Source organism: Cervus elaphus, chromosome 12, assembly GCF_910594005.1.
Source record: "Cervus elaphus chromosome 12, mCerEla1.1, whole genome shotgun sequence".
NCBI classification, from domain to species: domain Eukaryota; kingdom Metazoa; phylum Chordata; class Mammalia; order Artiodactyla; family Cervidae; genus Cervus; species Cervus elaphus.
The window spans coordinates 20168327-20181470 of NC_057826.1; the positions used below are offsets into that span (position 1 = coordinate 20168327).

The 13144-nt window shown below is 43.0% G+C and overlaps 1 protein-coding gene across 2 annotated transcripts in view; it reads left to right on the top strand.

The window, feature by feature from the left end:
- The window catches only part of MAP3K9 (mitogen-activated protein kinase kinase kinase 9), an 83215-nt gene that overhangs the window by 40926 nt on the left and 29145 nt on the right, over positions 1-13144 (top strand). For both annotated transcript variants that reach the window (XM_043920769.1, XM_043920770.1), the window contains exon 3: positions 5211-5391. In XM_043920769.1, the coding sequence (XP_043776704.1) occupies positions 5211-5391 (181 nt within the window). The remainder of the gene's footprint in view (positions 1-5210; positions 5392-13144) is intronic.

Here is a 13144-nt window from a genome sequence, read left to right on the forward strand (position 1 = left end):
CAGATTCTTTACTGTTTCAGCCACCAGAGAAGCCCATGTATTTATACAGTAAAGATGTATTGCATGGTTATTATGTGTCAGGGCCTGCCAGGCTTTCCAATAGAGTTCTCAGTACTTTGAACTCAGAGTCCCATGGTTTCCACATACATATGAGACCCTTAATCATAATAGTGGTAATGATAGCTGTAATATCCTGCGTGCCTATTTGTTTATGTGTCAGGCACTCTGGTGGGTGCCTTATCACTGTATTGCCTTTAATCTTTATCCCCATTTTATAGAATCAGGAATAATGATGCAGAGTTTATGAAACTTAACAAGCGTTGCATGGAAAATGTCAAGCCTGGAATTTAGATTGCCTGTTTTTGTTTTTGTTTTTTTCTATTCTCACTGACTCTTGTTACTGTCACCCTAACCCATTATGTCCCAGACTGAACTTGGCTTCCTCAAATGGGTTTGTCTTTCGACTTCTCAGTTAGGGGTACTACCATTCTACTTGTCATCCATATCTGAAAGACAAGAGATGTCTTCCTTCTGTGTCAAGCCCCTATATCTGATTAATCACTAGGATTTGAGTTCAATGCATCTTTTTCTTTCTCTTCCTCTGCCTGGCCAGACTCCTCTTGACTTGTATATGTTAGTTTTCAGCATTTGTTCTACCACACCCCCCACAAGAGGGGGGTTTATATGATACGCTTTCATGGAATTCACCAGATTTTGATAAAACATCCTTAAGTTTTCCAAGAAGTAAAAACACAGTAGTTTGTTACTGCTGCATCTGTGTTTGTCAGCAGTAGACGCTTGGAATGGCCTCATAGCAGTGGTGTAGATAAGTAAGCTGCTATGAATATAACCTTTCTCTCTTACCTAGGAAAACATGTTTGGAGGAAACTATGCTCCACTCTGTTTTAAAAAGTAAAGCTTTCCCTTTTAGCAAACAGTGCTGGGAAAATTGGATATTCACATGCAAAAGACTGGCACTGGACCCCTATCTCATATGAATACAGAAATTAACTAAGAATGGATTAACAACCTAAATATGAGAGCTGAAACCGTAACACTCTTAGAAGAAAACATAGGGGCAAACCTTCATGAACTTGGATCTGGCAGTTCTTTGGTATTACATCAAAAGTAGAAACAACAAAAGGAAAAATAGGTGAAGTGGACTTCATCTAAATTAAAAACTTTTGTACATCAAAGACCATTATCAAGAAAGTAAAACACCTATAGAGAGGGAAAAATATTTGCAAATCATGTGTTTGATAAGGGTCTAGTATCCAGGATATATAAAGAACTCATAACTCAGCAACAGAATGACAGACATTTCTCCTTAGGAGATGTACACATGGCCAATAAGCATGAGAAAAGATGTTCGGTGTCATTAGTCATTAGGGAAATGCAAATCAAAACCTCAGTGAGATACCAGTTTACATCTAGTAGGATGACAATAATAAGAAGAAAAAGGAAAAGGAAAATAGCAAGTATCGTGAGAATGCAGAGAAATTGGAACCCTCATACATTGCTAATGGGAATGTAAAATGGTTCAGCTGCTGTGGAAAATAATTTGGTACTTCCTCAGAAAGTCCAACAGAGAATTACCATATATCCTAATAATTCCACTCCTAGGTATACACCCCCCAAAATTGAAAATAGGCACTCAAACAAGTATATGTGCACATATGTTTATAGCAGCAGATTCACAATAATCAATAGATGGAAAGAGCCCAAATGTCTATCAGTGGACAAAAGGAGAAACAAATTATGGTATATATATATATGATGGAATACTATTCAGTCACTAAAAAGGAATAAAGTACTGGTATGAGCTTCAATGTGGGTGAACCTTGGAAACATTAGAAAGCAAGTTGGTGGTTGCCAGAAGCTAGGAAGAGGGGAGAACGGGGATGATGTGTGATGATAATGTTCACTTGCTAAGTTGTGTCCAACTCTTTGTGGCCTCATGGACTGCAGCACGCCAGGCTTCCCTGTCCTTCAGTATCTCCTGGAGTTTGCTCAAACTCATGACCATTAAGTCAGTGATGCCATCCAACCATCTCATCCTCTGCTGCTCCCTTCTCCTCCTGCCTTCACTTTTTCCCAGCCTCAGGGTCTTTTCCAATGAGTTGGCTCTTCGCATCAGGTGGCCAAAGTGTTGGTGCTTCAGCTTCAGCATCAGTCCTTCCAGTGAATATTCAGGGTTGATTTCCTTTAAGATTGACTGATTTGATCTCCTTGCTGTCCAAGGGACTCTCAAGACTCTTTTTCAGCCCCACAGTTCAAAAGCATCACTTCTTCAGCACTCAGCCTTCTTTATGGTCCAACTCTTTACATCCATACATGACTACCGGAAAAACCATAGCTTGGACCATACGGACTTTGTTGGCAAAGTGGTGTCACTTTTTAATACACTGTCTAGGTTTGTCATATCTTTTCTTTCAAGGAGCAAGCATCTTTTAATTTCACAGCTACAGTCACCGTCTGCAGTGATTTTGGAGCCCAAGAAAATAAAGTCTGTCACTGTTTCCAGTTTTTCTCCATTTATTTGCCATGAAGTAATGGGACCAGATGCCATGATCTTAGTTTTTTGAATGCTGAGTTTCAAGCCAGCTTTTTCACTCTCCTTTTTCACCCTCATCAAGAGGCTCTTTAGTGCCTCTTTGCTTTCTGCCATTAGAGTGGTATCATCTGCATATCTGAGGTTCTTGATCTTTCTCCCAGCAATCTTGATTCCAGCTTGTGCTTCATTCAGCCTGGCATTTCACATGATGTATATGTGCATATACTCTGCATGTAATAGCTGTTTAATGGATATGGGGTTTCCTTTTGGGGGTGTTGAAAATGTTTTGGTACTAGACAGAGGTGGTGGTTGTATAGCATTGCAAGTGTACTAAATGCGGCTGGATTGTTCAATTCAAAATGGTTAATTTTCTGTTATATGGATTTCATCTCAGTTTTTAAACACTACCAAAAAATGGCTTTCACAAACTTTGTTGCTTTGATTGTTAATAGTAATACATATTTGGTAGATACCAGTATTTCAGGACACTATTCTTGAGAACCATTGACTGCAACCATCTGCTAGAATTACTGACTGCCAGGATTTATAACCTTTCTCCTTTGCTGTAGGCAGGACCCCTAGGCCAGAGATTTCTAACTTCCATGCCTTCAGGAGCCCAACTTGTTAGAACAGATGTTTGAGGTCATCTGGCTGTAAGGCAGCAGGGAGTCATGGAGATTGGGTGGAACTGGGCTGGACGGGCACTGTCTAAAGGCATTCCAGTTTACACAAGTTGCCCTGGGCTGCCTCTTGCCTGTTTGCATCTTTTGGCTATCCCTCTTAAGCCATCCAGTGACTGATACATTTAGAAAATCATCTTCAGTAGGCCATTCCGTTTCTAAAAGTCAGTCTCCTGTCATAGCATCTAAACTTCTCTGCCTTCCCATTCCAGCATAGGCTCCGAGAAAGCTCAGCTGGACTCATGAAGCATTGTGAAACCATAACCCTCCTCCCACTGCCCCCCATCCCAGCCACCTGTCCAATCCTGTCACTCCATTGGATCTGTAAGGGGCAGGGCTCTCCCCACGTCTTCTATTTAAAGGTGGCTCAGAGAAATGCTCAGCGACCAGTTACCACCACTGCAGAGGGCATGCTAGCTTCTGTAGTGCTGCTTCCCCAGCAGCCTGAGTGCTTATTAGTCTGTTATCTCTCTACCTGCAGAGAAGGGGAGAGAGGCACAGAAGAATCTGGGAAGATTTTTGTGATTAGATGAGATGTAGAAAGTTATTTGTTGTTTGTTTTAATCTCCCAAGCATTTCAAGACTTGGACCCATTCAGAATGCTGGAAGCTTGGAGTGGGGTGGGGGTGTGTCAGGGGTCAGGGGAGCAGGGGAGAGGGTGTGGAGGAAGGAACTTAGTCCATTAGATCCAGGGAGCGGCTATCTTCTTTTGTGCTTCTAGCCCTCTAGCTGCTTGTCATCCCTCTTTGGGGCTTCCCTGGTGGCTCAGTGGTAAAGAATGCACCTGCCAAGTGGAAGACATAGGTTCGATCCCTGGGTCAGAAAGAATCCCTGGGTCAGAAAGAATCCCTAACCTGGGAAATTACATGGACAGAGGAGACTAGGTGGGCTACAGTCCATGGGGTCGCAGAGAATTGGACGAGATTTGGCAACTAAACAACAACAATCGACTGAAGCAACTTAGCAGCAGCAGCAACAACAATCTCTCTTTACTGCTGATTTTCTGGGAAGCACACAGGACATAGAAAACTTTGGCCCACATCCTTTTGTTGTGTAACAATTCAGTGGACATGTGCCGGGTGCGGTTTAGGGGGCAGGAAAAGAAAAGTACAGTTGTATGACTTGAGGGATTGCTTTCAGCTCTTGTCCTAAAACCCACCCCCTTCTCCTGCTCTTCCCGTTTAGACTTGAACGGCAGAGAGAATCCTCCCTCCTTCTCTGAAATCCTGTTCACAGAGCTCTGAACTCCAGGTGGTTCAGCATCTGGGCCTCAGAGGGGTGCCAACCCAGGGGCCCTGGGAACCGTCCCAGCTGTGGGAATGGAGGCTCGGCTTCCTCACGTCCCAGGAGCTCAGATTAAGGGGAAACTCTGTGTCCCAAAGACATGCTTTCGTAAGACTTTAAATAAAGTCACTTGCAGAGGCTCATGGAAACTGTTCAGACACTGTCTGAAAACCTCAGAAGTCCAACAGGCACCTCCACTCTTGGTGGTTTGAGAGTGGTGAAAGCCCAGGAGTGCCCTGAAAGAGACAGGAAGCCTGGGGAGCTTCTCAGGAGAGTCGGCTGTGACCCCCTGCTCTTCTGTCCTGGGGTGTGAGGGGGCCCTACGGTGTCACGGTAACAGAGGAGGCTCTTGAGTCAGGCTGCCAGGGTTTCAGCCCTGGCTTATTAGCTGAGTGACCTTGGAAAATTTATTTAGTAGCACTGCAGTTTCCTCGTCTGTAGAGCAGCCGTGGCAATAGTATCTACCTCATAAGGTGGTTGTGAGCGTTGAGATCATGCCTGCAGTATATCTGGCACCAGAATGAGTACATCCGAGGTGTTTAAGGATGGTGGCTCCACCATCCACCCACGGTAGCCACACAATGGAGTCTGCAGGAGAGGCCCAGAGGATGGCAGGAGGGCTCTGTTTTGCGTGGTTTCCTGTGATTAATGCAGACTCTCTGGTTTTTTTCTGTGTTCCTTTCCTTGTCCAGTACTGATCCTCCAGAAGGTGGAGAATGGAGACCTGAGCAACAAGGTTCTGAAGATCACTGATTTCGGCCTGGCTCGGGAATGGCACCGAACCACCAAGATGAGTGCGGCTGGGACGTATGCCTGGATGGCCCCTGAAGTCATTCGTGCCTCCATGTTTTCCAAAGGCAGCGACGTGTGGAGGTAAGGTCCAGAGGTGAACAGTCAGCATTCCCCAGATGTATTTTCACTGCACAGATGCCTCAGGACTTGGAGCATTGGTGTAGAATCCCAGGCACCCCCAAGAGGTCTGGGTGACCTCTTCAGAGCAATTTATACTAAATTCCACACTGCTGAATGACAGTTTCTGATGCCTCATCAACCAGAAGTCCCTGCAGTGCTGTGGCTGGTACCTCTGTGTAGGCTCCTCTGTGTTGGTGACTGACCCCTAAGAAAGACCAGGAGATTCTAGGGGCCGTGTGTACTAACCTACAGGATGGTGGGGGACCCAGTCCCTCCCGTAGACCTTCCCCACAGTCACCCTGGTTTCCTTAGCATCAGTGGCTGTTACTGATGAACTTGTTCTCACTGTAAGCTCTTCAGCGGATAAGTATTGTTTGTGCTGTCTCTTTTTTCTGGGTGAGCTGGAAATTATCCTTTCCAGTTACCCAACTAAGCTTTTAGTTAAGGATCTGTCTTGTCTGTTGAGCATTGATAAAGAAATGGGAAGATAGGTCTCAAGCATGTACCCAGAACTGCAGAGTCAAAGATTAGACCAACCATCCCTCTAGTTAATGTCAGCCCAAAAAGTCACAAGGACATGGATCTAAAAATCTTGTTCCCACTAATGGGAGAATGAGCATCTACAGAGTCTAAGTATCCTCATGGCTGTGAGACAGTAGCATCATCTTGGTATATAAAAGAAAAGACTTTAGATCATCTTTATATCTATAAATCCTTTAAAGGACTTATAGATGACCATTATATTTTGTCTATGAAGTTGTTACTTCTCACTGTGTTGTAAAGTGAGCTTGTGTGTGTGTATTTTAAATAACAGTATTGAGATATTATTCATATACCATAAGGTGTACCTTTTAAAATATATGTCAATGGTTTTTTTTTGTGAATTTACGTTGTTTTACACTAATCATCATTGTTATTAGTTTCCTAAAGCTGCTGTAACAAATTACTACAAATCTGGTGGCTTAAAACAATAGAAATTTTTGGTCCAAAGGCCAGAAGTCTGAAATCGGTATCAGTAGACTCATACTCTCTCCAGAGACTCTAGGGCAGATTCTGTTCCAAATAAGGATTCTGGGTATTAGGACTTGGATGTACCTTTTCAGAGCTACCATTCAACCCATGACAAACAGAATACTTTTTATCACTCAAAAAAGCCCTCAATACCTATTAGCAGTCATTCCCCAATATCTCCTATCTCTACCCTTACTTCCTGGAAACCAATAATTCACTTTTTGTCTCGATGGATTTGCCTATTTTGGACATTTTGTATAAATGGAATCATTTTATGGTCTTCCGTGTCTGGCTTCCTTCATTTGCATGTTTTCAGGATTCATATATGTTGTAGCATGTGTCACAACTTCATTTTTTTAATAGTTGAATAATATCCCATTGTATGGATGCACCACAATTTGTTTATTCATTCATTAGTTGGACATTTGGGTTGTTTCACTTTTTGTCTAATGTAAATAATGCTGCTATGTACATTTGTGTATAAGTTTTTGTGTGAACTTATGTTTTCAGTTCTCTTGGGTATATATCTCAGAATGAAATTTTCTGAGTCGTATGGTAATTCTTTATTTAACTTTTTCCGGAGCTGCCAAACAATTTTTTTTTTGGCTTACTGTTAGCAACATATGAGTGTTCCAATTTCTCCATATCATCTCAACACTGGTTATTTTTTATTGTGCCCATTTTAGTTGATGTAAAGTGGTATCTCATTGTGGTTTTGATTTGTATTTCCCTGATAACTAATGATCTTGAGCGTATTTTCATGTGCTTATTGGTCATTTGTATATCTCCTCTGAATAAATGTCTGTTGAAATCCTTTACCAGTTTTAAAATTGAGTTATATGTCCTTACATTTTTATGTTGAAAGAGTTCTTTATATATTCTATATGCAAGAACCTTATCAAGTACATGATTTGTAAATATTTTCTCCCATTCTGTGGGTTTTCTTTTCACTTTTTTGATATTATCCTTTGAAATACAAGCTTTTTAAATTTTGGTGTCCAATTTATCAGCCTTTTCTTTGATTTCTTGTGCTTTTTGGTGTCCTATCCAAGAAACCAAGTCATGAAGTTTTATACCTTTTTTTTCTTCTAAGAGTTTTATAATTTTAGCTCTTATGTATAGGTCTCTTCCATTTTGACTTAATTTCTGTATGTGGTGTGAGGTGGAGGTATAATTTCATTATATTTCATGTGGCTATCTAGTTGTCTCAACACCACTTGTTGAGAAGACTATTTTTTTCCTTATTGAATTGTCTTGACATCCATGTCAAAAATCAGTTCACCACAATGTAAGAGTTTATTTCTGGACTCTCAGTTCTATTTCATTGATCTATGTGTCTGCCATTATGCCAACGCCACCTGTTTTTTAAGTACTGTAGCTTTGTAGTAAGTTTTGAAATTAGGAAGTGTGAGTCTTCCAACTTTCTTCTTTTTCAAGATTATTTTGGCTATTTGGGTCTCTTCAGTTATCATATGAGTTTTAGGGTCTTTTTGTCCATTTCTGAAAATTAGGCAGCTAGAATTTTGTAGGGATTGTGTTAAATCTTTAGACCACCTTGGGGAGTATTGCCATCTAAGTAAAACTAAGTCTTTGAATCCATGAGCCTGGGATATCTTTCTATTTATTTAGACCTTCTTTAATTTCTTTCAATGATGCTTTATAGCTTCTGAATATTGAATCTTACTTCCCTGCACATTAATTACAGGGTGAAGTAGCAATTGTGAAGAAAAGAGTGTTCCAAACTTGCTTAAAATATTTGATTAGATCTCATTAGGTTGAGCTATATGCTGATATTCAACTGTTTTTGACCTATAAAAACAGTAATTTCATACGCTTCAACTTTTACTTGACTGTAGGCTAATTAGATTAGTTGATGTATTAAGCTAAGCTTCTGTTACAAAGAGACCTATCAATGGAAGAAATGTATTTCTTTTTCAAGGAGCAGTCCAGCCTGTCCAAACTGGTGGAACAGCTGTGCACCTTGAGATCATTTAGGAACTCAGATTCTTTAAGGATCCCTCAGCATGTTGTTCATATCTGAACAGTTACATCTGAGTGACAGTTACTTCTGCAGAAGTATTGTAATTATATCCCACAGAAAAGGGGAAAGAGAGCTTATCCATGGCAAGCAGCTTATCTTTAATTTGGAGATGACTCCAAAAGTAGGTATTATTGTTTCCATTTTACAGATGATGTAACTGAGGCTTAGACGATTGAAGTTAGTTGCCTAGGTTCACCCAGGTGGTAGAGGGAAAGCTGTGATTTGAACTAGATATGTGTCTCTTGAAAATCTGTGCTTGCAGCCACTTCACCATCTGTGTACTCTTAATCCTGCACTTTGGGCACCCTCTTCCAGGGGGATTGGCCCATGGCCCATCACGCCTGAGACCTCACAGGATGTCCCACGAGAGCTAAAGCATGTCTAGGAACTCAGGACAAAGCTGGTTCCCAAACTGCTTTGTAATGCATTACTCCTTCAAGAAATGTTTATTTAAAAATTACTTACTCTGTGTTATGACCAAGCAAGTGTGCTCGCTTCCTGCTGCATAATGGAAAGACCTAACACCAACCAAGACTTTTGCAGAGAGAAAAAGGATTTATTGCAGGGCAGCCAAGCAGGAAGTGCTACTCAGATCTGTCTCCCTAATTGATTGATCCAATACTTTGGCCACCTGATGTGAAGAGGCAAGTCATTGGAAAAGGCCCTGATGCTAAGAAAGATTGAAGGCAGGAGGAGAAGGGGACGACAAGATGTGATGGTTGGATGGCATCACCAACTCAATGGACATGAATCTGAGCAAACTCCAGGAGATGGTGAAGGACAGGGAAGCCTGGTGTGCTGTAGTCCGTGGGGTCACAAAGAGTTGGACATGACTTAGTGACTGAACAACAACAAATCAATTGACTGTTGAGTGGGATATTTATGTGAAAATAGGGAATAGAGGGGAAGGGGCTGGGAAATGATTGGTGGAAGGTGATTTGTCAGTTTCTGGAGTTCTCTGCAGTCTTGACTGCTCTTCATGCCTCTGCATGGGTTGCATGTGCAAATTCAGGGGGCTTCCCTGCATTACGTGAGGTGGATTTTCAGCCTGTGATGTGTGAAGTTCATTATCAAAGTTCACTATTGGTTGTCCCTCAGTGTTCCTTGAAGCAGGTTGTTTTCTGTATCTGTGGTTTCCCTGGTTTTCTGCAAAACAAGCTTGACATCCTCCAGGTATCATCTTATTCCTATCTCGTTTCTACCTTATGGGCCTTGAGTGTGGAAGGTAATGGTATGGTTTCAGTGTCAGATACTGGGCTTAGCCTGAGTCCAACCACCTTCCCTTGAGCTCCCCTACCTCGCCTTCACTCTGCTGAACTCGTCCAGGGCCTTGGGCCTCTGTAGTTGCCAGGTGCCCAGGGCCAGCAAAGTGTGTCTCACTGTTCTTCAAGTATAGTTCTCTGGACCTCTTCCATGCTGTGATGGGGGGTAGGATGAGAATGGCCCAGACTCCCTCAAGAAGACATTGTTTCCCTTTGGTTGTGCTGTGCGGGGAGGGCAGTGCTGACAGTCGAAGGGCATCCTCCCATGGTGACTCCTTGCCTGTGGTGTGTAGGATGAGGTGGGGGCATTTTGTTAATTATTTTAAGTTTTTTAAATGACAGAAGGAAAACATGTTCACTGCAGAAAAAAAATAGAAAATATGGATAAACAAAAGAGAAAAAGAAAGAAAAGAAGAAAATCACCCACAGCGCACTTCTAAAGATAATCTATGATGACATTTTGGTGTGTTTGTTCCTGTTCCCATGATCACCCACCCGTCCCTTAAAATGGGATCATTTCTGTTTTGTAAGCTAACTTTTTGAATATAATGCAGCATGAACATATTGCCTTTTTTTTTTTTTGTATTTATCCTTTTTTACATGAGTGCTCATGCTTTTTTTAAAAAACAGTTTTGTGCATTTTTTATGATTCCTGCTCTTTGGTTTTTTCTAATATTTATTTTTAATTAACTTATTTATTTGGTTGTGCCAGGCCTTAGTTGTCACACACGGGATCTTTGGTTTGGGGCATGTGGGATTTATGTGGAATCTTTAGTTGCAGCATGTGGGATCTAGTTCCTCAGCCAGGGATTGAACCCGAGTCCCCTGCATTGGGAGCACAGAGTCTTAGCCACTGGACCACCAGGGAAGTCCACATATTGCCATGTTAATAAGTATTTATTATGTCAATAAATATATTAACATGTATGTTTGTAAATAAATTAGTATTAAATATGTAAAGTAGTATTAAGTATGTAAATATGTCGTCATTTTGAATGAGGGCCTGGTTAACAATAAGAAGAGCGATTATATGCTACCTCACAGTTTGCAAAGTGCATTCATGTATGCTAGTTCAGCTGTCTTTGCCAAGATTATTAAACGGTCAGTGTGGTTCCTGCAATGTGGGGTTCCAGCTGATGACCAAGTGCAGGAGCCCATTCAAGGGACATTGTCTCCTTTTAGAGAGTGGACCCCTGAGCTGGCAGTCTTAAAGTCCACGCAGGTTAATAAGAAAAACAGCCCTGGCCCAGCACAGGTGCAGAATTGCTGCACCTTCAGTTCGGAAGGGTTGCTGTTCACTCTAAGCCTTTCCTTCACTTTGAAAAAACACCCTTCCCCCACATCCAGCGTTACCAAACAGTGGAAAGGATTACTGCACCTCTGAAGGTGGTTAATGATTGACACGGGGTGCATTCCCAAGGGTTTGGGGTTGGGCTCTGAGGACTCTTGGGAAATTACTGGCAACCCTGTGGGAGCTGGCAGTTCTCTCAGGGGAAGGGATGCTGAAGCAGAGTTCTAGCTGAGCTGGTACCGGGAGGCCACTTGTAAATGGTCTTGAACAGACTTCTTGACCTTCTCTTAACCCTGGGAGGGCAAGAAAATAGGCTAAACCCACGTAAATCATGTCTACCTCTCCCTGGGGGCTCAGAGCCACTTATTGGGTGTTTCTCCAGTCCCCTTTTCGGACTCTATTCCTGCCAAAGGAACACCAAACCTTCATTTATATCACCCACCTTCTGTTATAAAAATACAGAGGAACATTGGCAGAGGAACACGTTGACTGGTTAAGTCATCCCCAGAAGGGCTTCTTCCCTGAATGCTAGTGCCCCTCCAGACACTTTCTCATTTCAGGCCCTTTCCATGGAGAAGCACGCAGTGTTTTCCAGCAATAGGTGGCAGTTTCAGGTCGCAGGGTAGTTCTTGTTATTTGTTCCTTGCAACTCTCCTGTGAGGTGTTGGGATTGCCGGCACTGTTACACAGTTGAGGAGACAGGTTTGGAGAGGTGAGCTTGCTTTCTCAAGGTCACACGGCTGTGAGTGGTAAAGCAGGCATTTGACTCAAGCCTGTCTAAGTCTTTCTTGAGCAGCACTTCTCCCACTTTCCCTTGTTGTAGAGCCCTTCGGATGAAGTGGAAAGCCCATGAACAAAGGACAAGCCAGGGGAGAGCAGAGCTGCCCTTGTGGAAGCTGGAGGGGACGGTCCCTGGCTCCTCCCCCTTCCAGGTGACCTGAGACATCACCCTGGAGTAGAACTCAGTGTAAAAACCATAGCAGGCGGGACTTGAGGACACAGACAGGATACGTTTGGATCTTTGGATACGTTTGGATCTTTGAAAACACCCTGTTTTTCCAGGTCATTAGGGTTGGGACATTGATTGTCTTTGCCTGGATGGAAGAAAGGGGTGTGGGGGACGTTGAGTTTTTATTCCTCAGAGCAGAAGTAGGCAGTAGTGCCAGGAACACACAGCCGCACATGGGAATGACTAGCATGGAATCTAGGTAGCAATGCTGAGAACTCGTAGAGGTCGTCCCTTGATGGGTGCTGCCCAGCATGGCCACTATCTGGATAAGTCACCTGAGAGGTTTGACAGGAAGTGCCCTGGTGCAGTTCCTGATGATATTTGGGGCTTACTCTGCAGCCCCTGGTGCAGCCTGCAGGACAGTCTGGTGCCCTTACTCCTACATCCACTCATCAACTCATTCACTATGTGAGGGTGTAGGCGTACCAGAGCCTGGGCAAGGCCCTGAGAATGCAAAGGTTATGAACCGGTTGTCCCTGCCCTTTAGGAGACCACAGGCTGGTAAACAAACAACTGAAGGGCTGAGTAACACGTCAGGGTGTCAGGAAAGGCTTCCTGAAGCGTCCAATCGTTCCCATCAGTCTCAGACTAAAATCCAACTTCTTGTCAGGACAAGACAAGACCTGTAACTACCAGTCTACTAGGCTATTTTTTTTTCCCCCTGTCAAAATACATGAAGAAAATGTATAGTATCTGGAGGGCTCACTGGCAGAAAGCCATTTTCCAAGGAGACTGGCCAGTCCACTCTGAGGGTCCCTCTGTAGAGACCCCTGGGATGCCCTGGCACAGAGGTGGACACTTTGCTTTCCTTTGGAGCCATGCCAGGCCACTTGGAGTCCTTTGAGGGCAAGTCCACACCTTTTTTTATGCTGATCCCTGGCCTCTCTCCCTCGCTTAGCAGTTTTGCTCAGGGTTTAGCTGCCTCCTGCCTCTGTCCTGGTCTGATGTAGGTGACCTTCCTTTGTGCCCTCACAGTATCTCTGTTGTGACTTCTCTCTCTGTATTCTAAGTAGTGTTTTTTTTTCTGTTCCTCTCTCTGATTTCTTTGTGGATAAGATCTGTGTATTTTTATCCTATATCCCAGTGCTTGGCATTGAGTT